The sequence below is a fragment of the Sturnira hondurensis genome, unplaced genomic scaffold (assembly GCF_014824575.4).
Source record: "Sturnira hondurensis isolate 20B ecotype Veracruz unplaced genomic scaffold, ASM1482457v3 Scaffold0020579, whole genome shotgun sequence".
NCBI lineage: Eukaryota > Metazoa > Chordata > Mammalia > Chiroptera > Phyllostomidae > Sturnira > Sturnira hondurensis.
The window spans coordinates 2,607,456-2,632,495 of NW_028093210.1; the positions used below are offsets into that span (position 1 = coordinate 2,607,456).

The window sequence follows — 25,040 nt, forward strand, 5'->3', positions numbered from 1 at the left end:
GGCTCTGAATGGCTTTCTCTTACGCCGAGTTTTACCCCAGAGTTGCTGAGGGGCCTGGGAGTCGGCTGGCTTCCCAGGGTGAGAATGGCCTGAAAGGTCAGAAACCGCCAGGCCCCACTCACTTGATATGCTGGATCCCGTGGTTTCCCGACAGGGCCGTGGCAATGCATATCGCCCCGTCCATCCCCAGGGAATTCTCTTGAAGACTAGGCGGAGAAAAGATGGAGACACCACAGTGAGCTATTCAGGACGGAAGAACACAACACCCCAGGAAGCAGCACTGCATTTCTTGGGGGGCCATTCTGGAGCCGATTTGTCCACAGGTGCCATGCCAACATCAAGGTGGCATTTACCCCTGAGACCGGCATCTCTAAGGAGCCAGTTTTCCCATCCAAGTGCCTTGGAGGATATAAGACAAAAATGCAGATGTTAAATGATTTACCTTTGACTTAAATTAGGCAGAATGAACAAACCCATCCACAGTATAGACTATAGTGACCAGAGCAGTCCACTATTTCTATTCAGAAGGAAGCAGCTATGCAGAAAATAAAAAGCATCGTATCCCCTGGGGAAGGTTCCAGCAGAAAAGTCATCTGCCCTGGGGTACAGATAGGGCTCTGCACCCACTCACTTGAGTCTTCGGAGGCTTGAGTTGACCTTCAGAGCATTTGCCAGGGCTTTGGCTCCAGCCACCCCAATGGCATTTCCTCTCAAGCTGTAAGAAAAGACAGGAAGTGCAAGGCACAGTGATGGCTGAGAGCCGTTTGAGATGGTACCTTTTCAGATGAATGTGGGCTACTTGTTTGAGGCAGCATGGACTCAGCAACCAGGGGGGATTAGGTTGCTCCTTCCTTACTCCCAGGTGCAGAATTGAGTCCGGCCCTGGGAAGCCACAGGATGCATGGGGGGTGGGGTGGGCCAGCCCAACCTTGGTAGTTTGTTGGAGACTTCATTCTCCTTTCCCAATCCCAAGACAGAAGGGGGCTGAGGCAGGAGAGGCAGCACTGCATCCAGCAGTCCTGTGTGCTCAGCGTCCCAGAAATGCAGGAGCAGGGATGACATGGACATGCCTGAAAGCCCCACAGAGCTTGGGGCCCGAACTTCTGGATCTTAAAGACCGAGATCGGTGGTGTCTGACCACCCCAAGGAATGCTTAAACAGGGCTTTGGGACAAGTTCAGCCTGGACAAGACCAAGAAGAGCAGGTCCTCAAGGAAAGGAGGGCCAACAACAGTGATTCCCAGGGAAAAAAGATGATGTAGGAACAGGGGAGCTGGGGCATGCTTGAGCTAAGTGAAGGTATTTAAGTGATTTGCAAGTTTCGTGTACATTGACCTTTTTTCTCCTCCATATCTATTCACCTTGAATCAACAGCTTGGCTTCTTTGGGCAAGAAACTGTAGCTTGAAATACTTACTCAAGAATCTCCAAGGTTCTGTTCACAGCTAGGGCCTCCCCCAGTGCCTGGGCCCCCAGCGCATCAATGGAGGCCACCTGTAGACTAAGAGGAAATGCTGTGAATGTGCACAGGCCAGACAGGCCAGGCCTCTCCCACCCTCATACCTGCCCTGGGCCCAGCTCCCATTCATAGCCACCCTTCATTTTCATCACCCTTTCAAAGTGATGAAATAGCACTGAAAATTGTTGGCCTGTGATCTGTGCAAAAGATGCGGCATCTTCTACCTACACTGTCTGCTGCCTAGGACGTATCTAGATACTACGGATACAGGAAGTACAGGAAGTCTCCTGGAGAGTTTGGAGGGGAACACTCCTTGTATCCCTACGTCTCACTTGTTAGAACTGCAGGCACAGGGATGATCTGGACATCCCCCTTTCTGCCTGGTTGCTACTCTTAGGAAAATCAAACACACTTCCCTTGATTGGGAAACAATGATGGATTTTCTGTATGAAAGGATAGTGAAGGGCCGGCTTCCTGGGCTGCCATGCATGTCAGGACTTACTAGAGAGCAGTGAGGGCTGTGTTTGCCTTCAGTGCATCGGCCATTGCACAGGCACCTTCATCCCCAATGGCGTTCTCCTGTAAACTGAACACAGAGAGTGACCCCTGGGCACGCAGAGCACAGGGCGAGCTCTCTAGCATGACATGCGGAGCTTGGACCTTCCATGTAATTCAGACCACACACACCATAGACTATACACACCGGGTCACCCTCAGTGGCCACTGCAGCCCCATGGCCCCTAATTAACATGCACATGGGTCTGGGATCTGCAAACATCTGGACCAACAGAGGCAAACAAGAAAAAGGAACACATGGAAGTAATGTCAACAAGGGCTTGGGACAAACAAGGGTATGTTTTCCAAAGACAACTAGCAAGCTAAAAGCCCCCTATCCCTGGGCTATTCTAACTAGTGGTGCTAATAATTTAATGGACATTTGAGTGTGTATTGTGTACTAGCAAGGCCAATTCTGCCTTCATGGAACTCAGGTGGGGAGACATAATGAAAGGAGCTGTCACCATAGGCCAAGTGACGGCTTCGGTGAGGTCCCAGAAGCTGCCCCGAGAAATAGGTCTAGACCAAAATCTAAAGAATAGGAGATGGGGGAGAGGGACTGGCACATCTAAGGAACCTGAAGAAATTGAGTCGAGCCCCTGGAGTGTGACAGGAGGCTGAGGAGGCATAAAGGAAGCAGATGTTTGGGGTCCCTAGAGGCCCTGCTGAAGGTTGGACTTCACTCGGCAGGCACCGGGCAGCCATTGAAACATCTCACCAGCAGAGGGACAGGTTTGTGTTTTGGAAAGATCTTGGTCAGCAGAGGATGGGCTGGATGTGGATGCTGCTGGTGCGGGTGGGTGATGCTGGTGGCCTGGACAGTGGCTGTGAGGGTGGGACATTGGGAGGAGAAGCAACAGGACTTGGGAATGAAAAGAGTGAGGATGATGTTTCTACTTTTCACAGTTGGTTGGCTGGTTCCATTCATATAATGGGGAAGCAAGAGCAGGCTTGTGGGGGAAATCGTGTGGGCAATTTGAAGTACCAGTGAGGCTCCCGGGGGGAAGTATGGACTGGGCAGTGGGCGCATGAGTCTGGAGCTCAGGCGAGAGGTCTGGGCTATGGATGTGGGGCCATCAGGACTTTACAGCCTGTGAGAGCTGCCGGAAGAGATGCCATTCAAGGGAAGACGGCCTGGGACAGAACCCTGAGGAGCGCCAGTATTTCAGAATCAAACAACTAGCCAGAGACAGGACATCCTGGAAGCGGAGAGAGAAGTAGTCAGTGTGAAAAGCAGGTGAAACCCAAAAGGTTAAACAGAGTTACCATTCGAATTGGCAGTTCCATCCCCAGCTGTATGCAAAAGAGAACTGAAAGCATAGGTTCAGTTCTGAGGACCGAAAGCACAGAAACTTGTATACGGACGTTCATAGCAGCGTTATCCGTAATAACTGAAAAGCAGAAACAACACAAAGGCCCTACAACAGATGAAGGGTAAACCGAGTGTGGTCTTATCCATACAGTGGTGTGTTGCTCGGTCATAAAAAGGGATGAAGTGGCAACACGTGCTACAATGTGGATGAACCTTGAAAACATGTTAAATGAAAGTCGCCCGTCAAAAAAGACCATACATGGTAGGATTTCACTTATATGAAATGCCAAGGAAGTAAATCCATGGAGAAAGTCAATCTGTGGTGGCTGGGGACAGGGAGGCTGGGGAGTGACTGCTAGTAGATACGGGCTTTCTCAGGGGTGACAGGAATGTTCTGAACTTGACTGTAGTGGTGGTTACATAACTGTGACTATACTAGAAGCCAGTGAATTATACACCTTAAATGGAGAGATTGTTTCTCAATAAAGCCGCTATTTTTTTTAAGCAGATGAGGTTGGAAACATGCCTGCTGGCCTTAGGGCAGAGGAGGCTGTGTGCTGAGCCCACTCACCCCGCCCCGGCAGGCACTGTGGTTTCAGATCCCCCGCTCCTGTGGCCTCCGTGGAGGCCCCACTTACTCAAGGCTGATCAGGCTCCTGTTGAACTGTAGTGCTTGCCCCAGGGCCTTGGCAGCGCTGGCCTGGATGAAGTTCCACTGCAGGCTAGGCAGACACGAACCACATGATTAGATGGCCCAAGGCAGCCCAGGAGGTCCTGCAGCTCCAGAAAGAGGGGTCTCCTCCCAGGAGAGTCTGACACCAGAGGATGGGGTCCTTGCCGGGTGGGTTCTGTGGGGACCACTGATGGGCAGAACTCCCGTGACCCTCCTCAGCCTTAGCCTCAAGGAGTCATCGTTTACTCTCTGGCTGGTGGCGAACACAGGGAAAGGCTTGAATAAAGACTCCTGGTGGCCCCTGCATAAAGCATGGGACACAGAGGCCCAGCCATGGGTACCCACCTCCCACCACTGGCCTCCCCATGGATCAGCCTCAGGAAGCAGATCAGGGTGCAGGGCTGGTGGCCTCTGCCAGTGACCTGCTGGAGGCCCCAGCGACCATGTGGGGGGTGTCCAGAGCTGGATTTAGCCTCCTGCATCAGCTGGTCTGCATGTAGCCCTTCGGCTCTGTTCAGGGGGGTGGGGTGGGTGTGGGCACTGAGGACTCACTGAAGGGACGTGAGGGTGTGGTTTTCTCTCACTGCCACCGCGATGGCCTGGGCACCCTCGTCATGCAGGAGGTTGGCTGTCAGGCTGGGAGGAGGAGAATGAGGGCAAGTGAGAAAAAGCAGGCCATGAGGTCCCCTGTCCTTGCTTTCCAGGGAATCCACACTGCTCTCCTCCAACCCAAGGGCTGCACTGGCTCCACTGGATAGCCTAGCTCATGCTTAAGGACCACTTGCACGTGCCAGGCACATGACCTGGACTGTTGTGACAAATTCTGACAACCCCATGGGGAGTGGGCCCAGGCTTGGCTCAGTGAGGTCCCAGGACACATCACCCACCAGGAGATGGCAGAAGCACCAGGGACTCACTCCTGATCCTCGTACCGTGCTGCCCTCGTGACGGTGCCACTTCCACAGGCTTGTCCCTCACCACGGGACAAGGGGGTTGGGCAGAGAGTCACCACTAACTTCATCCTCATGTAATTTATGACGTGAGACCAGGGGACTTGTGTCAGGGTTGCCGCCAGGGACCAAGTCTCCTGGCTGCCTTCTCTCCGCCAGGTCCTTCTTCAGCCTTTCACAGTGGCAGCAGTGATGAGGGCCTGGCCCATCAGTCCCTGTGCTCTGCGTGGTTGAGGCCCTGGCATAAAGGATTCTTAAGAAAAACAACCTGCCCCCCAACTCACGTACTCCAGGTTCTTCAGGGTGCTGTTGGTGCAGAGCGCTCGAGCCAGATCCTGGGCTCCCTTTGAGCTGATGGAGTTTTCTCGCAGGCTGAGGAAAGAGAAGGCCCTGAGCTGCTGACCAGGCAGATGAGGCCTCTGGGGGAGACAAGCCCAGGTATTCAGGCTTTTAGAACCAGAGAAACCTCGGGTGGAGCCTGGCCTTCCTGAGCATCTGGGTGCAGCGTGTTCCTCCAGCAAGCCCAGGTTCTGGTGGCTGGGCAGCCAAGTGTCTCCCCTTTAGGACTGTCAACAGTTGAAAGAGGATAAGACAATGGGACTGCAGAACTGTGAGGGGCAATCATGCATGCTTGGGCACCTAAAGAGCTTGTGTATGGGCAGGGAGCAGCAGAACTGGCCAGCTGAGGGCCACAGCTGCCCCTACCCTCCCCCAAACAGGAAGAGGGCAGGATGTCAGCTCCAGAATCAAGCTGCCTAACCATAGGTCTTCACCAAAACCAGCCCACAGGAGTATGTGTGGGCTTCTAAGTACTAGCCTTTCTTTCCAAGTCTCAAAATTCCTTGAGATCCCCGGCCAAAGGAATACCTGGTTGGAGAGGGAGGCTGGGACTTACTTGAGGCTGAGGAGGGTTTGGTTGGTGCAGAGGGCCCCTGTCAGCGCTGCCACTCCTGCGTCACTGATGGAATTGCTCTGCAGGCTGCATACAGGAGAGAAGGCATGTTTGGTGTGGCTGTCTCAGGACCCAGAGGGGCCATTGGTCCAGCTGAAGCACCGAGTTCAACAGGGAGTTGGGGGATCCCTGAGGCAGGTGCCACTTCACGTTGCTCTTTTCATCAGCCCTCTCTCCTCTCCCATCCCCCACATTCCAGCCCCTGCTAGGTCAGGGCAGGTGGGCCTAGTACCAGAGTTTATACACTGCCTTGGTCTGGGTGCCTCCAAACAGCCCCTGAGAGGGAGCATGTGCTGTGTCTGCAGCCCACAGAGAAAGTGGCACAGTTGAGTCTCCCCAGTATGGGGCAGTGCCAAGCTCCCCAACCCCACACCAAAGTCACTGCAGCTGGCCCTCTTTTTTAGCTACCTGCACCAACTTCTAAAGGGCTCTTGGTGGTTGTTGTCATTCTCAAAACTCCAGAGCCAACACCAACCCCTACAGTCCAAGGAAACAGAGCTGGTGTGGTGGGATGGAAGAGGCAGGATAGGTCATAGTATGCCCAGAGTTGGTGGTTGGTTGAGTTCTTGCAGGAAATAGCCTTGACTGACAGCCCTCCTCTGGGACCCACCCACCTACTAGATGGGGAACCTGAGTAGGACAGGGGGAGTTGCCCCGGCCCGCAGCCACCCCTGGAGGGTGATCAGGCAGACTCACTCTAGGCTCTCCAGGACCTGGTTCACCTTCAGAGCTTCAGCCAGGGCCTTGGCACCTTTATTACCAATGCTGTTACTGGAGAACCTGTAAGAGATGGACACACACTGGTAAGCCAGCCTTCTGCGGCAGCTGGACAGGGTAAGGCCTGGAAATCGGGGTCTAGGGGAGGGCTGTCTCTGTTGTCCCAAGGGTGCCAGGACACGGTTTCTCCTACTTGGGGCTGGTGGGCCAGAGACCTCTGNTTCTTGCAGGAAATAGCCTTGACTGACAGCCCTCCTCTGGGACCCACCCACCTACTAGATGGGGAACCTGAGTAGGACAGGGGGAGTTGCCCCGGCCCGCAGCCACCCCTGGAGGGTGATCAGGCAGACTCACTCTAGGCTCTCCAGGACCTGGTTCACCTTCAGAGCTTCAGCCAGGGCCTTGGCACCTTTATTACCAATGCTGTTACTGGAGAACCTGTAAGAGATGGACACACACTGGTAAGCCAGCCTTCTGCGGCAGCTGGACAGGATAAGGCCTGGAAATCGGGGTCTAGGGGAGGGCTGTCTCTGTTGTCCCAAGGGTGCCCGTACACGGTTTCTCCTACTTAGGGATGGTGGGCCAGAGACCTCTGTAAGTGACCTCCTGCCTCCTGTAAGAGATCAAGTTAGCAAAGTCATTCTTGGCTCCAGGGCAGGCAGTAGGGGGCAGGGAGCAGGACCAACCATTTAATGGGAGGTATTGTGATACTTTATGAAAAGGTGGCTAGGAAATGCCACTTTCTTCTGCCAGCCAAGGAAGCAGCAAATGTGAGCCTGAGATAGTTGTAGCTCACTCAGTCCTGGGAATCTGGGTCTCCATTCTTCTGATCCAGTGCTTTGGAGTTCAAAACCAGGTGTCCTACACCAATACATTCATCCATCTATCTACTCACATAGTCATCCATTGAACTGTCCACCCATCTATCCACTCATCTACTAGTCTATGCATCCATCCATCCATGCATCCACCCATCCATCCGCATGCTCACAAATATTTATGATGGGCCGCGCACTGTGTCAGTCACTGAGGATACAAATTTGGCCCTTCTGCATTTCTCACATGAGCGTCTTCAGACTCCTGTTCTGTTTCAGGGCATCTGCCATCTTCTGGGCTCCCACGGGCCCAATGGCGTTCTTCTGTAGGCTGTGAGAGACGAGAGGGGTCCTTCAGCAAAGCTGGTCACAGCCATGCCCAGGCCAAGCCCACTCCAATTCAAGGTGAGAGGTCAGAGACTAGGGAGGGCTGAGTGCCATCTGCACGTATCACAGCATAGCGGGAGGGGTTTCCGGGAAAGGTCTGCCAATTGTTGCTGAAGTGTTGCCAAGAGACCAACATTATATGGAGAATAAGAGGCAAGGGCAGCCAGGCCCTCACTTGTCAGAAACTGGAAAGCAGAGACAACAGACACTGATAATATCTAGCAACCTCCTGAGTGGGGACTTCCACATGCAAGCACCACGGGCCCCTTACCCGACCGACCTCCTCAACACTCAGCAGTCCACCCCCATGTGCAGCAGCAAGTCTCCCAACCCTACAGTCCTCCCTAGGGCAGGTGCTCCTTTACTTAGGTTCCTCTCCTCCCAAAGCTCCTTCCTCTTATACTAAATCTGGAGGAGGGGTTGCTACCAGAGAACCCTGCGCTCATCCCAGAAGGACAGACAGGGCAGGGCCTCTCCTGTGTGAGGATAAGCACAATCAAAGCAAAAGGGAATTTCCCTGGTTCCAAAGGAAAAAGAGATATCCTTCCCCCTTTTCTTAGTGTATTTCCTTGTTGCAATTGTGAATCCTTTCTCTGTCCTTTTGAGAAGTATGTAAATATATTTTAAAAGCGAAATAAAAACCTCTTGCCAAGGTTTACAGACTTGGAATGTCTTTTCTAAGGGCCTTAAAGCCATCTCTTTGAAAAGTACACATCAAAGAAGAGATAGTACAGGCTCCAGGTTGTAAGTGCCTTCTTGTCATGAAGATATGAGGTCTTAACTTTCCTTGAAAGTTAAGGCTAAAGGCCATTAACAAACACCAATGGCCCCAAGAACCAGGCTAATTTAGGATGAACCCTGTGTGACAAACAGTGCTGTCCAGTCCTCCTACATGAGGACAAGTTGTTGTTTGTCTTGGACACATGCACATTGTGCTTGCCATGGGAAAGGGCGTGATTTCTTTCTGTCTTTGCAATCTCCTCAGTGGCTTGTGTATGATGTGCATACAGTCTCGCTGACTGCTTATTCAAATAATAAAGCTGTTTTGTTCTTTCTCACATTTGCGGAGAGGATTTTCTGGATTTGTAGGAGGATTTATTTTGAATTTTTTGCCCAACACCTGGCCTCTGGAAAAGCAATGGACATCAAGTTCTCCAGGGCCATCCAGACAAGTCAGAAAGCCCCGGGGCCTTGCCCCATTCATCCCTCCTTGCAGAACACAGGCAGAGGGGCCTTTGGAGGAAGAGATGGTGAATACCAAAGAGGCTCTCATGTCTACTCACTGTATCACGGAGAGGGTCCGGTTGGCTGCCAGGGCCTCAGCCATGGACCTGGCACCATCATCCTTGATCGTGTTGCCCTGAAGGCTGTGAAGGCAAGGAAAAGGCACACCCTGATGGAGCGCACGAGGGCACCCAGTGGTGGCCTGAACCACCACTGCAGTGTCACCAATGCCCAAGGAGGGGCAGCAGCTGACCTCAGGGAGAGGGGACACTGACCACTATAGGCCCTTAATGGCCACCACAAAGCCAGTGGGGAACAGTTGGCCCTTCCCTCTCCTTCTCTGCCTTAGGGTTCCTTCTGGGTCTCTAAGCACTTGCCTGTTGACTGAGGACAAGGTGCTTATGATATCTAGATGACAGAAGATAGGTCATCTATAATCCTAATTACAGCTGAAAGTCACAGCACCCAAGCATTGGTGAGGATGTAGAGAAATCAGAACCCCCTTACACTGCTGGTGGGAATGTAAAATGGTGTGGTTGCTGTCGAAAACAGACCGGTGGTTCCTCAAAAGGTAAAACACAGAGTTACCATGTGGCCAGCAAATTCCACTCCTAGACATTTACCCGAAATAATTGGAAACAGGTACTCAAATACTGCACACAAATGCACACAGCAACATATTCACATTACCAAAAAGTGAAAACAACCCAAATGTCCATTAACTGATGAATGGAATACTATTCAGCCATAAAATGGAATGAACTACTGATACTTGCAAAAATGTGGATGAACCTTTAAAATATATTTAGTGAAAGAAGACATAAAAGGTCTTATTGTATGCTTCCATTTATATGAAATATTCAAAATAGGCAAATCCATTGAGCAGAAAGCCGATTGGTGGTTGCTGAAGGGAGGGGAGAATGGGAAGTGACTGCGGATGGGTATGGGTCTCCTTTTAGGGTGCTGAAAATATCTTGGAACTAGATAGAGGTGATGGTGGCATAATTGTGAATGTATTATGTGCCATCCAACCGCACACTTCAAAATGGTGAACTCTGTGTGAATTTCACCTCAATATAACTAAACAAAGGAAAGCAAACCAAAAAAAAATGGTGGTATACATTCAACTAAGGATGGATACAACCACTGGCCCCTAAATGAAGCCCAGAAAACCACACCAAACCATAAGAATCCTCGGAAGGATGGGTTTTCAGTGCCTTGGAAAAACATGTGAGGGGAACATTCTGGTACCACGGTCTTGGGGAATTCCTGGTAGATCATTTTTCCCCTCTGCCTCTACACCCCTTTACCCACCCTCTTCTCCTCTGTCCCCTGCTCAGGCCATAAACACAGGCACAGTAACCTGGGGGGAGCTGGAACCTGGGCACTTGCTTGGGATACATGATCCTGTGGTTTCCACTGAGTGGGAGCTGGTATCTCATGGCCACATTTTCAATCCCTTCCCCCCACCCCATGGGTGGCACCTGAGGAGAAGGTTTTCTGGCCCCTCTCCACGAGAAAGCAGCTGACATGTACCTTAGAAAGACCAGAGTGCGGTTAATCTTCAGAGCATCGGCCAGTGCCTTGGCCCCTTGAGGTCCAATGGTGTTACTACGGAGGCTGGAGGAAGGAAGAGAAAAAACCATTCTCTTTCATCCAGTTCCCAGGGAGGAACAGAAGTTACACTGACCTATGCTTCTTGAACAAAATATATCAGGGTTTGGAATTTCATATTTTATGGAAGTGGGATAGAGATCTTTATGTAGGCAAACAAGGCTGGAGTTTCTGAAGGTGGCCACCTGTGATGCGGAGAAGAAAACAGGGTCTAATGGACCAGTGGGCTTCGGCCAAGTATGGAAAGGGGAATGATAACACCTGGTTCAGAGCTAATATTCCGGTGCTTCCTGGGTGAGTCTGAATAGCTGAGCAGGAGCCATACTTCGTTTGCTCATCTATTCTTCCCACCCACTCAAGGGAGAGTATGGTCAAGGGAGCTTTACAGGTTGTCTCACAAGTACTCCCTGTCCCAAGAGTTAGAGATTGGCCTCTGGTGTTGTACTTACTCTAAAGTAGTCAGACTTCTGTTAACAAGAAGGGATCTGGCCAGAGCTTTGGCCCCTTTGTTACTGATCTGGTTCTCAGCCAAGCTGCCCAAGGGGAGGAAAAGAAGTGGTTATTTTAAGGCTATAAATCTCATTGCCTCTTCCTCAACTCCAGGCTCATGATTCAGACCCCTCAGCCTCCCCAGAATCACCAAAGCCTGGACACAGGTGGAGATCGTGTGAACCCTGGAACAAAATGCCAGGCCCAGGAAAGCCTCTGAGCCAGGCCAGGCAGGACCAGAGTGGGCAGACCAGTGTCTACGCTGGCAAAGGGTTCCGGGGACGTTTGGCCAGAATCCAGCACAACAGCTGCTACGCATCACAGGAAAGAGGGAGGACAGGTACAGAAGTCTACCAGTGGACCCCAGCTAGTGCTGTGCCGGAAAGCTGGTTCTCAGCAAAAAGCAAAATACGAAAACCATCTTTCGTAGCATTGGCCAATGTTTACGGTGTAAATACTTTCACTATAGCAAGTTTCAGGCACTCACAGCTTGCAAAACTTCCTGAAAATTTAACAATCAGCCCTCAAGCCCTGGCTGGGTAGCTTAGTTGGTTATAGCATCATCCCCATATGCCAAGGTTAAGGGTTTGGTTCCCAGTCGGCACATACAAGAATCAACCAATGAATGCATAAATAAGTGGAATAACAAATCAATCTGTCTCTCCCCACCCCACCCTTTCCCTGTCTTTCTCCCCCCTTTTCTCTCACTCAAAAATCAACAAATTAAATTTTTTTAAAAATCATCTCTCATATACTCATTGTTCGGGGCACCATAGGTGCCAGCCCTTTTTCCTAATGCAAGAAAGGAAAATGGTAGAGTTATTACAAAACTAACTTTAAGGTTTAAAAAAAAAAGTACATCTGACCCTGGCTGGTGTGGCTCAGTGGATTGAGCTCTGGCCTGCTAAGCAAAGGGTCGCAGTTTCCATTCCCAGTCAGGGCACACGCCTGGGTTGCGGGCCAGACCCCCAGTAGGGGGCACACGAGAGGCAACCACACACTGATGTTTCTCTCCCTCTCCTTCCCTTCCCCTCTGTCTAAAAATAAATAAATAAAATTGTTTTTTAAAATAAAAAAGTACATCTGTATCTGCCTTGAAAGGGCAATTCCAAGAATATGCTGATGAATCAACCTAATGTTGCTTCATGTACCCAATTTCAGAAATGGCAGCTGATGAAGTTTAACGTTTCTCAGACATTTAAAATGGTGGGGAAGCACCGTGGGATACAATTAGATTCCCCAGTGCTCTTAAGCCATGTTTCAAGGGCTCCTAATGTTCCACAGAAAAGCTTCAGGGGCCACCAGGAGTCTGAGGGGGAGCCAAGTGCTAGACTCTGAGCTCTCATCTCTCCTTTCAATTTCGTCAGCTTCTTCCTCTTTTGTCTATTTGACTTATTGGGATTCTGCTTGATGTGTCACTTTTAAAAAAAGGATTCTGCTGCTTTAAAAACATTTGAAGACGATCCAGAATACCTTCTATATAAATATGCCCAGGTTCTAGAGAACCTCTGCCCACCTTCCTCACCCCAAGAGTTTTCTAATATTTTATGAATAATATTTCATGAGCCTTGAATGTGTTTTGTAAAGGATCTTTTGGGCATTTCAAACAGGGATGTGGTACTGAGGACCAACTACAGAGAGGTTAAAAAAAACATGTGGCCATAGAGGAAATGTGAAGCTTTGTTCAGAAAAATTTCTGAGCACTATCTAGATTCCGTTTAACCAAACACGGAAAGTTCATTATTTTGCTGATGGCTCCCATGCATGAAAAAACATTAATAATGAGATGTTGTCGTTATCATGTTTCTTTCAAAGAAATTGCATTTCTACCTCTGGTTAGTAAGATGACAGTCCCGCCAGTACATTTGGTCCTTATACAGTGCCTGTCCTGTCTGAAGCACTTTTCTCAATTAACTTGTTGGAGCTTCCCAACGACTCTAGGAGGCAGTGTTCTGCGAAAGATTAACCTTGACCAACACCCCTCTGGAGAGGAATGTCCTGCCTGATAAGAATATCTTTGCTTATCTGGGGGCTTAGGTTTTGCTGAATAGCTTGTGTCACAATTTCTGTTGGGAATCTTGGGCCACCCAGTGTCAGCCTGACTTCAGGAAGAGCTGGAGAGTAAGGTCAGCAGGTGGGAGGTCAGGTGTGTCTTCATGACCAACCCGATAGAAACTCTGGGCACCGAGACTTGGATGAGCTTCCCTGGTTGGAATGTTTCATATGTCTTGTCCCAAGACATTGCCACAATCCCCCTGCGAGGGGACAGCTGGAAGCTCACGCTTGGTCTCTCTGGGACCCTGCCCCATTCACCATTTCCTTCACAGATTTTAGTCTGTATCCTTTCTGTGTAATGAGCCATAACCATGAATATGACAGATTTTCTGAGTCCTCTGAGTCCTTCTAGTGAATCACTGAACCCGACATTAGTCATGGGGACCCCAGAACTCACAGGTAAATAACCTTGTGACCCCATCCTTACCATCCTTAGGCCCAGAGGTGTCTGTACAGGGTCATCTGGAGCCTGCCAGTCTAACCACTATCCTCAATGATTGCTTTGCTCCTGATTCATTCTACATTTTTTTCTCAGATAAAGATTATTTCAGAACCCAAAGCCTTGTGTGAGGATGAAAAATTACTCTCTGGGCCCTGTTCTCTAAGCTCACTTCCCTAATTCTCCAACAGTGTCCCGCCCCCCACCCCTGCCCAGGTCTTGGTAGCTCTTCAACTACGAACAAGGGTGTTTCTCAAACTTGGAAATTATTACAAGAGAGATTTCATAACCTCTTCTGATCAGCATATAAATGTCACTCTAATTACATCACAGATGCAGTGCTTAAATTTTTTCATTAAAATTTTTTAAGAAAATGTAATTTTTTAAAAAAGATACGGTCCTGTCCCCAGAACGCTATTTGAGGGCAAACTTTAAGAAAATTGGGCCTGGTACCATGTCAGCACACACAGTGTTTGGAAAAAATCTTCCATTGTCCACAATAGCCTCTGATCCTCACTCTATCCTTTCTTTCTTCTTACAGATGAGTGCCTGAGCCTCTGGAACTTTCTGGAATTGGTGGAAACAAGCAGCTTGCATCCTGAGACTTATGTTTCAAAGATGCCTCTCCTTGAAGTACCACTTAGCCACTTGAGCAGAAAGGAGGCTGGGAAAGGCCCTCAGACCCCGAGAGACAGGGAGGGAGGTGGGGGGTAGTGCCAGGGAGGAGTCTCCTGGATCAGCGTTACCTGATCTTCTGAATGCGACAGTCATTTCCACTCAACACACTGCCCAGCAGCTCCATCACATGGTCCTGGAACTGGTTGGTGTCCAGCCTGGTCAAAACAAACAGCAATAGTGAGTGTTCCCCCTGCAACCCCCGACACGGGCAGGTTGAATGAGGTCCCTGGCCGGCATCAGGGCAGCAAGAGGGGGTGCTAAGCTCAGAAACCCAGGCTGGGATCCTCTCCCTCTCTCTTCTCTCCATCCCGATGTAGATCCTAGCATATGGCCCCGAGATCTCGGACAGCACGCCCACTATGCTCACAGCATTTTCCTACAAAGGTGAACTGGAAGGCTCAATGGCATAAACCCTAGGGTTCCTATCCTGAGGGCTGTCTTCCCAGCAACCCCGCACACTGTGTGCCTCTGTGGGACACTTGCTACTATTTTTACTTCTGAGGACATGGAAGTTGCTCTCAGGTCCTGAAAGGCCCTGATGCCTTCCCCTCACCTCCTCCTGAGATCAGAGCCGTGGACAGAGGATAGGCTGAGAGTGAGTGGGTGTGGCTTCTGTCAGCATCGGAATGGTTCACATGATGTTGTGGATGGAATTGTGTCCCCACAAAGACGTGTTGGCATTCTAACCTCCCAGTGACCCAATAGTACTGCCTGATTTGGAAAATGGGGTGGTTGCAGATGTGATTAGATAAGATGAGGTCACACTGGAGTGAGGCAGGACTGCCATCTCATGTGATTGGTGTCCTTACAAGCAAGGAAAGTTCTGCGTGAAGACAGACATGGAGAAGGTGGTCATGTGACCATGGAGGAAGAGATTGGAGTGGTGCAATTACAAGCCCAGGATTGCCAGCGAACACTGCAAGCCAGAGAGGCAGGAAGGATCCTCTCCTGCAGGTGTCAGAGGGAGCACAGCTCTGCCGGTACCTTGATTTTGGACTCTTGCCTCCAGAATTGTGAGAGAATACATTTGTATTGTTTAAGCCACCCAGTTTGTGGTCCTTGGTTACACAGCCCCAGGACACTGATACAGAGGGTCATGGTGGAGGGAAGCACTTTCCTGGTCCTCTACCCTCTCCTCTGACAACACACCCTGCACACCCCACCCTGGCGCCCACCTCAGGCTCTGGCAGTACAGCAGCTGGGGCAACAGGCTCTGGAGGACACCCTGGCTGAGGCACAGGGACAGGTTGGCCTCCTGAGTGCAGGCATCTGACACCTGCAGAAGGTAGGCCAGGGCAGCTCGGTGTCGGGGGCCGGTCAGCCTGGCCAGGCCCCCGCTCTCCATGGCCTCCTCCACACTGCGGGCCAGCTCCGTGTGCTGCAGCTCATGCAGGCAGTGCAGGACATTGACTGCCCGGGCACAGACCACCCTGTTGGGGTGTAGGCAATCCTGAAGGATCTGGGCCACCTGCATCCGGGAGCCCTGGTGCTCGCCCGGGGCCAGCAGGGAGCCTGCCAATAGGGCATTGACCCTTGGAGACAAGAGGCCGGAGAGGAAGCGAAGGAACACATCCAGTCGTCCATCCTCAGCTTGCATGGCCCGCTGGGCCGCGCTCCTGAAGTGTGTGAGGAACCCCAGCCGAGGCCAGGACACTCCACTCTCAGTGAAGAGGTCGAAGATGGCCCTCTTGGATGCGCTGTAGTAATACGCGGCCCCCACAAACTCCTGCAGGGACAAGTGGGTGAAGCAGTAGGCTGCTGACGAGGCCAGGGTCTCCTCCCGCTGCAGGAAGCAGCTGCACAGAGTGCTCTGCAGCAGAGCAAGGTCCACTCCAAATGCCTTCAGGTCTGGCTCGTAGAACACGTACTTCTTCTTCACAAGCCCATGGAAGGCCAGCCGGCCCAGTGTCCCCACCATCTTACGGCCACTGTGGGCCAGCTGCTCAATGCGAGGGCTCGTCTTGCCCTTCTCCTGCCCCTCTCCATTGAGGGCCATCCTGAAGTACCAAGAGTAGAGCTCACACAGCGTCCTCGGAGGCCACAGCTCTGTGTCCTGGGGTCCCCGCCTATGGCGGCATAAGTGGCCCAGTGCTAACCCTGCAAGTCGGCAGAAGGCTGGGATGGTGCACATCAGGTACAGGGCCCGGTTGGCCCACACCTGGCTCAGGACCCAGTCCAAGAGTACCTGGTCCTCAGGGAACATCTGCTCCAAACACGCTTTGATCTCCTCTTTGTTAAAGCCCCGGATCTCAGTCATCCGGTCCACCAGGCCCCCTGGGATCTGGCCAGCAGCACTGGGACGGGAGGTGACCCAGACAGAAACTTCTGGGAAGAGGTTTCCTCGGATGATGTTGGTGATCAGGTGGTCTACTTGTATGTCCTTCTTGGGGTCGGTGCAGGCCAAGGTGTTGGAGAAGTCCAGAGGAGTCTTACACTCGTCCAGGCCATCCAGGATAAGAAGGACTTTGGCTGGAGCTGCCACTTCCAGGCCAGAATCCCCGACATGTGGGAAGAAGGAGCGGATGAGTCTGTCTGCAGACAGCTTTTCATGGGTGTTGAGATCCCGGAACGTCAAAGGCAGCACTAGTGAGAAGTCCTGGCCAACCTGTCCCTGGGTCCAGAGGCAGACAAAGTCCCTCACCAGGGTGGTCTTGCCCACACCAGCCACCCCGATGGTGATAGAGACGCGGGGTGGGATGGACACCCGAGACAGGGGCAGGAAGAGCCTGTTCAGGCCGATGGTCCTGGTGGAGCGCCAGCCCCCACGTGTTGTCTCCACCTGGGTGAAGTCATGTTCCTTCAGCTGCAAGTCCATCAGGCCCTCCACCAGCAGGAGGTCGGTCAGCCTGGGTGAGTGGCCACCCAGCTCCAGGCTGCCTCCTGCCCTGCTCAGAAGGGCCTCTCGGTGTCTCTGTATCCTTGAGTCTGCAGGATGGAGGTCAGAGGGGAGGGCTGGGTAGGGTGGGTGAAAGGAAGGGGAAAGAGGTAGAACTGGGAGGGGGGCGAAGGCCGGGAGAGGGTCTGGGAATACCCATCCATCTGCTTACCATTGCCATGAGGCCCCTGTGTGTGGTCGGGTGTCCTCTCAGGGGTCTGTGGAGCCTGGGAGCCCTGACAGCCCTTCCCGGCCAGCAGGTCCACAAGGGCTTTCACCTGCTCAGCTGGGGAGCCAGCACCGAGGCCCTGGCCAGCTTCCCCACCCATCTGCACCTCCTGCTTCCTCATGGAGTCCAGGATTGCTGCCAGGAGCTGTGAAGAAAGGGCCTGAACCTGCTGCCTGCTGTCTTGCTGACCAGTGGCCTGGGACAAGCAAGGAGCCTTCTCATGTGTGGGGACTTACCCTTTGGGGACCCACCCTTTCTCCTCCCCTAGCTAGTGGCCCACTGTCCGGCCTCCAGGAAGGAGTTGGAAGGGCTGTTTGTTTATGGATGCTGATACCAGGGAGTATTGCCCAGAGGCAGGGGACCAAATTAGTAAGAACCCAGGTCCAAGCTCAAATCTGAGCTCTGCCACTTACTGGTTGTGTGACACTGGGCAGGCCGCCTGAGCGTTCTGTGCCGTTGTGTCCTCATTTGTAACCTGGAAATGGCAATACAGTTATGAGCTGGTCCACTCACAAGAAGGGAAGAATGAAAGAAGCCAACCTGGAAAGGCTACATACTGTATGATTTCAACTCTATGTCACTCTGCAAAGGCAAAACCATGGAGACGGTAAAAAGATCAGTGGTTGCCAAGGGTTGGGGGGAGAAGAGAGAGATGAATTGGAAGAGCACAGAGGATTTTTAGGGTAGTGAAACTACATTGTGTGGAATACTAGAGTGGTAGGTTCATGTCACTACACATTTGTCCCAGTGCATAGAATGTACAACACCAAGAGTGAACCCTAACGTGAACTATGGGCTCAGGGTGATAATGATGTGTCACTGTAGGTTCATCAGTTGTATCAAATGTGCCACTTTGGTGGGGATGTCCATGGTGGGGGAGGGTGCATGCGGAGGGCAGGGGATATATGCACATCTCTGTACTCAATTTTTCTTACTTTTCTCTCAATTTTTCTGGAAACCTAAAGCTGTAGTAATTAAAGTCTAGTGATTAAAAAAGAAACAAAGAATGGCCCTGGTCAGTTAACTTAGTTGGTTAGAATGTCATCCTGATATGCCATGTCATGGGTTCAATCCCTGGTCAGGACACATAAGAATCAAGCAATGAATGGATAAGTAAGTGAAAGAACAAATCTCTCTCTCTCTCTCTCTCTCTCTCAGAAGAGATTTCTATTTATCGATTCTTATTCTAAATAGAAACAAAGAAAGAACGGAGAAGTCGAGAGAGAGGGAAAGCTGGTCCTCAGAGCAGTCCTATAGCTACTTTTCTTACTCTGTTTTCCTGGGGTCCCCTGGAAGAGCAGGTGCTCCTGACCCCAGGCAGCACTGTTTTCGGCAGGGGACAGTGAGGCAGAAGCACTAAGAGGCAAAGCCATGTCTGAGTCCCACCTGCTCATGTCACTTTTCCTCTCTGGGGATACGAGTGGATCCTGTTGCCAAGGCCCCCCACACCCCTGTGTATCCCACCTCCCCAAGTGTCCCTCCCTCAGCTAAGGTAGACACTTGAGGACCCTGAACCTGCCCCTCCTCCTCACCCACTTTCTCACCTGCAGTGGGCAGGGTCTCTGGCCCAAGGTCCTCCCACCACAGCTCCTCCAGCTGGGCCTTAGGAACTCAAGGGTTGGGGGCTGGCCACCCCTCCTCCAGGGGTCTAGAAGAGAAACCTGGACTTAGGGCTGGGCAGAAGTCAGACCTACTGCTTTGGGTGCAGCAGCTCTGCACTAGGTTCAGCCGCGCCTTCTAGCCCTGTGTGCTCTGGTCTCACTGTTATTCACTTAAAAGCGGGGGTTTGTGGGCTACAGCCCAAGGATTCAACACACTATCAACTTTGGATTTGTGTTGACGTTCCTGGATTTTAACTTGGGATGCACCTTTTCACCTGGGAAATGCTAGAAGAAGTTCAGTAACAAGTAAAATAGCGTTTCCCAGCCATTTAATTCATAGTGGTGTTGGGGAGTTGAGTATAACAAATATGAGGTGGATGAACTAATCTGGGAACAATAAAAGTGGTCCAGGGCAAGCCCACTGCTATTTCTTCAGAATTCTGGCTATTCTTACTCTTTTATTCTTCTAAATGTCAAAACTAAGGGTAAAAAAGACAGATGAAGTTTTGGTGGAAGTCACTTTAATGTGGGTATTGTTGAAGTCTTTTTTAGATCCTTTAGTAAAACTATATTTTTTAAAATCTAAATCTTGCCAATTTTTTATTTGCATCTAGGTGTTTTTAAATAGTTTGTGTTGTTTTTCTGATTTTTTGTAACCCAAAAAAGACAATTTTTGTGTATTTTATCTCATATCCCATTAACATGTTAAGTATTCATATTAGTTATCATTTTCAGTTAATTCCTTTCAGCCTTTTGCATTCTGCACTACAAAGAATTGTATCTCTTTTTAAAAATTATAACTCTTCTTTTGAACAGTTTTTCTACATTGGCCAGATCAGTGCTTCCCCACAAGCGCTGCTGAATGGCCGCGGCTGTAGCAGGCGTCCTTGTCTCCACCAGAGTGGTTCCGCCAAACCGTTAGGCCTGATGTTAGTCACAGATTTCTAATTAGTTCTCCTCGCTTCTTGGAAAAGATCCCTTAAATTCCTCATTTCCTATTACTACTCAAATAACATTATATAATACTATTGAAGGCTTACTCTGTTCCAGGCACTCTGTTAAGCACTGTATTTATATCATTTCATTGACTTCTTCTAGCAACTCTTAACTACCACTATTTCTCCCATTTTTATGGGTGAAGGCACTAGGCTCAGAGAGGTTGGTTAACTCGCCTAAGGACCCACAACTGGGAAGCAGCGAGTTCCAGCCTCTGGGGATGTGAAGACGAACAAGTTAGACAAAGTCCTTCCCCTGTAAGTGTGGTGGGATGGGGGAAATGACAATAAAGAAGAAAACAAGTGAATAGGCAGGGCAATTCGGATGGTGATTAGTGAATGAAATAAACCATGTGAGTGATGCAGGGGAAATGGGGGTGTCGGGGGAAGGGGATGCTTTAGTCACAGTGGCCAGGAAAGGCCTCTGTGAGGAAACTACATGTAGGTGGAGGTCTAAAGGGTGAGAGTTAATCATGCAAAGAGCTAGGGGGACGGCAAGTGCTAGAGGAACAGAAAAAAACCTGAGTCACGGGGCACAGTGAATAAGCAAGTAGGCTCACAAAAAGGGTTTTAGACAATGTCAGAGTGGGGTTGAGACTTGGTCACTATCGTAAGGAGTTTTAGATTTATTTACTTTCCATGTGGTGGGAAGCCACTGGAGGGAGTGACATAACTGATATATATTAGATCTTTCCTTTAATCTGTGAGCTATACTAATAGATATTCTAACAATGAACCAACCTTGCATTGTTGAATACAAGCTTCCATTTATATTAAGCTATATAAGATAGAGTGGACTAGAACATAAGTCAATAGAACATAGTATAGAGTTGAGGAACAAATATATATATTTATATTATTGAGCTGTGAAGAAGTTTGATAATGTGACAAAAACAGCATTTCAAATCAGTGGAAATGCTGTTATGGCAGTTATTTAGCTTATGAAAAACTTTTTTTGAGCTTTACTGCACATTGAACACAAAATTTAATTTTAATTTGGATTAAAGAATTTGTATTATAAATACAAAACCATAAAAGTACACTAAGAAAATAGGTGAGAATATTTAAAAATACTCTTTGTGTAAGAATCCTCACCTGAGGTTATGTCCATTGATTTTAGAGAGAGGGGAAGAGAGTGGAGAGAGAGAGATGAGAGCAACATTGATCAGTTGCCACCCATATGTGCTCTGACTGGCAATCGAACCTGCAACCGTTTGGTGTACAGGATGGCGCTGCAACCAACTGTACCACCTGGCCAGAGCAGGAAGGCTTTTTTTAAGCAAGACAAAAAATCTAGGAGTCGTAAAGGGAAGACTAAGAGATTTGCCTTAGTTTAATATTTCTAAATAATAATAAATGTCCCAAATAAGACTGCCAAAAACCTAAAGCCAGGAGTCAACATTTGCTAATGTTGTAACATAGATATAAGAGCATTAATATCCTTAATATATAGGGAGCTTTTATAGATCAATAAGAATAATGAGTACATATAGAATTAGAGACAGATAATTACAGAAACAGTAGAAATAGAAAAAAAGGAAACATCATTCAAAGCAGCATAAATAACCAAGATATTGAAAATATTCTCAATTTCATTAAAGATAAAAACAATGCACTATCGTTTTTCTTTTGCTAATTGGCAAAGATTATAATGACGTAACAGGCTGCATTCATAAGAATGTGGTGGTAGGAATCTTAATACATAGTGGGTGGGAGGTTAAATTAGTTCAGTTCTGGATCATGCTTTGTGATTATCTATTGCCATTAAATATCCTCTGATCCAAAAGTCCCAATTCTGCAAATTATCCTAAAGAAATAATTGGAGCCCTGGCTGAGTAGTTCAGTTGGTTGGAGTGTCACCTTGATACACCAAGGTTGCAAGTTCAATCCCCAGTCAGGGTGCATGAAAAAATCAACCAATAAATACATAAATAAGTGGAAGGACAAATTGATGTTTCCCTCTCACTCTCTTTCCCTCCAAAATCAATGATAAAAAAAGAAATGATTAGTCAAGTGCACAAAGATGTGGCTACAGATGGTCCTAAAACATTGTTTATAACTATCAATTTCCCCTCTAGCACCAGTTTCACTGTGTCCCATAAATTTGGAATGTTGGGTTTTCATTTCCATTCATCTCTGAGTATTCCCTAATTTCCATATGATTTCTTTTAAATTATTTATTTATTTATTTATTTTAAAGTATGTTGTTTAACTTCTACAATTTTGTAAATTTCCTGTTTTCCTTTTGTTATTGATTTCTACTTCATCACATTGGAGAATATACATCTTTAGAAATTTGTTAAGACAATTCATGCCCTAACATATGTTCTATCCTGGAAAATTGAGAAGAATGTGTATTCTGTTGTCGGCAGAGTGATCTGCATGTGTCTGTTAGGCCCAGTTGATCTATAGTGTTGTCTTCTACAGGATCTGGCACAAATAACACCCCCTTTTTATTACAAACTCTTTTATTACAAAATTATAAGCATGTAATTCTGTAACATAACAGTATCACATTCAAGTACATCATATGACATTTCAGGTGAAATGTTCAAATTAAAACTTTAAATGATTGCACCCATATTAAAACACCCTATCAGCTGCACTGAAGCAGGTGTTTTTTCTGCCACACTCTATTTCCTTGTGTCTTTTATCTGGCTGTTCTATCCATTATTGTGAGTGGGGTATTGAAGTCCCCAACTATTATTGCAGAACTGTCTATTTCTCCCTTCAGCCATGTCAATTTTTGCTTCATACATTTTGATGGTCTGTCATAATGTATACAATGTTTGTAATTATTATATCTTCTTGCTGTTTGAATCTTTTATTAATATATAATGACCTTCTTTGTCTCTTATAAACTTTTTTGACTTAAAGTATATTTTGTCTGATGTCAGAATAGCCACACCCCTGATCTCTTTTGGTTCCCCTTTTCATGGAGTATCTTTTCCCATCCTTTCACTTTCAAACATTTGTGCCTTTGGGTCTNTTCCTTGTGTCTTTTATCTGGCTGTTCTATCCATTATTGTGAGTGGGGTATTGAAGTCCCCAACTATTATTGCAGAACTGTCTATTTCTCCCTTCAGTCATGTCAATTTTTGCTTCATACATTTTGATGGTCTATCATAATGTATACAATGTTTGTAATTATTATATTTTCTTGCTGTTTGAATCTTTTATTAATATATAATGACCTTCTTTGTCTCATAAACTTTTTTGACTAAAAGTATATTTTGTCTGATGTCAGAATAGCCACACCCATGATCTCTTTTGGTTCCCCTTTTCATGGAGTATCTTTTCCCATCCTTTCACTTTCAAACATTTGTGCCTTTGGGTCTCAAGTGAGTCTCTTATATACCCATATAGTTGAATCACGTGTTTTTATCCATTCTGCCAATTTCTGTGATCGGAGAGTTTAATCCACTTACATTTAAAGTAACTACTGATAAGGAGAAACTTATCTCTGTTATTGTAGTACTTGTTTTCTCCAGGCTTTATAGCTCCCCCCACCCTCATTTCTTGCACGACAGTCTTTTATCTTATTTGATCTTTTGTAGTGAAATATTTTAATTTCTTTTTCATTTCCTTTTCTGGTGACCATGAGATTACATTTACCATCCTAAAGTTATAACACTCTAATCTGAATTTATATCAACTTAACTTCAATAACATACAAAACTTTGCTCCTTTACACCCTTGTCCCTGCCTCTTTTAGTTGTTGATATCACTATATTACATCTTTATACATTGTGTGCCCCAAAACATAAACTAATAATTTTTTAAAATGTATTAGACTCTTAAATGTTGTAGAAAACAAAATTTTCTACAGCCAAAGTTACAGTAATATAGTACTAATTTGCACACTAATAATTGGGGTTATTTTCTTTAAATGTCATAATCTCTAAAATAGTGTAGAAAACAAATAGTGCAGAAAAACATTGTTACAATAATACTAGTGTTTATAGTTGTCCATGTTTTGAGATATTTATTTCTTCATATGGCTTTGAGTTACTACTGTCTACTGTCTTTTTATTTCATCCTGCAGAATTTTCATGAGTATTACCTATGGGGCAGGCCTAGTGGTTATGAACTCCCTCCACTTTTGCTTATCTGAGAATGTCTTAATTTCTACCTTACTTTTAAAGGACATTTTTACTGAATATAGGAGTCTTAGTTGGCAGGAATTTTTTTTCTTTGAATACTTTAAATATATCAGCCTACTATTTTTCTGGCCTCCAAAGTGTCTGCTGGTAATTTTATTGAGGATCCCTTGTGTGTGGACAATTTGCTTTTATCTTGCTAATTTCAAGATTCTCTCTTTGTCTTTGTCTTTTGAAAGTTTGATTATAATTTGTCTCAGTGTGGGTCTCTGAGTTAATCTTACATGGAATGTGTTGAGCTTCCTTGATGTTTTATAATGTATTTTATATGAAAAATAGTAAAGTGTAGAGGAGAATTATGATGAATTTTCATTTCTTTCTTTAGAGGATACCAGTTTTTGTCTAGCTATAGAAAAATTAGAAATCTATGACAGCAGGATTAAGAAATTGTTTCTTATTTTGTGAATTTCAATTGCTTAGATTTTTCTAACAAACATGTATTCCTTCCTTCTCACTTAAATAGATTGATCAGGACCTCTGGTCAAGATGGAGGCATAGGTAGATACACTTTGCCTCCTTGCACAACCAAAAGAAGGACAACAACAAATTTAAAAACAGAAAATTACCAGAACTGCCAGAAAAATCAAACAGTATGGAAGTCCAACAACCAAGGAGTTAATGAAGAAACATTCAACCAGATTGGTAGGAGGGGCAAGACTGGCAGACAGGGTGGAGAGGACTCGCAGCAAGATGGCGGCTGGAGGACAGAGTGGTCCTGCATTTGCATATGGATAAACCAGAAAGAACAACTGGGGAGCAAGACAGACCACACTATCCAGGGTTCCAGCACAGGGAAATAAAGCCTCAAAAATCTCTGACTGAAAAAAAAGCTGTGAGAGTTGAGGTGGCAGGAGAAACTTCCA

General features: G+C 47.8%; 1 protein-coding gene across 4 annotated transcripts in view; it reads right to left on the reverse strand.

The window, feature by feature from the left end:
• NLRC3 (NLR family CARD domain containing 3) overlaps positions 1–25,040 on the reverse strand; it is a 34,386-nt gene that overhangs the window by 1,449 nt on the left and 7,897 nt on the right. For 3 of the 4 annotated variants that reach the window (XR_005064135.1, XM_037029899.1, XM_037029897.1), the window contains 18 exons: positions 18,966–19,069; positions 17,835–17,896; positions 17,365–17,566; positions 15,493–17,242; positions 14,386–14,472; positions 11,106–11,189; positions 10,579–10,662; positions 9,102–9,185; positions 7,679–7,762; positions 6,971–7,054; positions 5,843–5,926; positions 5,236–5,319; positions 4,550–4,633; positions 3,963–4,046; positions 1,960–2,043; positions 1,416–1,499; positions 632–715; positions 123–206 (listed from right to left, as the gene is read on the reverse strand). Coding sequence is in view for 3 of the 4 variants with exons in the window: in XM_037029899.1 (XP_036885794.1) it covers positions 123–206; positions 632–715; positions 1,416–1,499; positions 1,960–2,043; positions 3,963–4,046; positions 4,550–4,633; positions 5,236–5,319; positions 5,843–5,926; positions 6,971–7,054; positions 7,679–7,762; positions 9,102–9,185; positions 10,579–10,662; positions 11,106–11,189; positions 14,386–14,472; positions 15,493–17,242; positions 17,365–17,542 (3,107 nt within the window). In the remaining variant the exon portion in view is untranslated. Of the gene's footprint in view, positions 1–122; positions 207–631; positions 716–1,415; positions 1,500–1,959; positions 2,044–3,962; positions 4,047–4,549; positions 4,634–5,235; positions 5,367–5,842; positions 5,927–6,970; positions 7,055–7,678; positions 7,763–9,101; positions 9,186–10,578; positions 10,663–11,105; positions 11,190–14,385; positions 14,473–15,492; positions 17,243–17,364; positions 17,567–17,834; positions 17,897–18,965; positions 19,070–25,040 lie in introns of those variants that run through there. The other variant, XM_037029900.1, reaches the window with a different exon arrangement.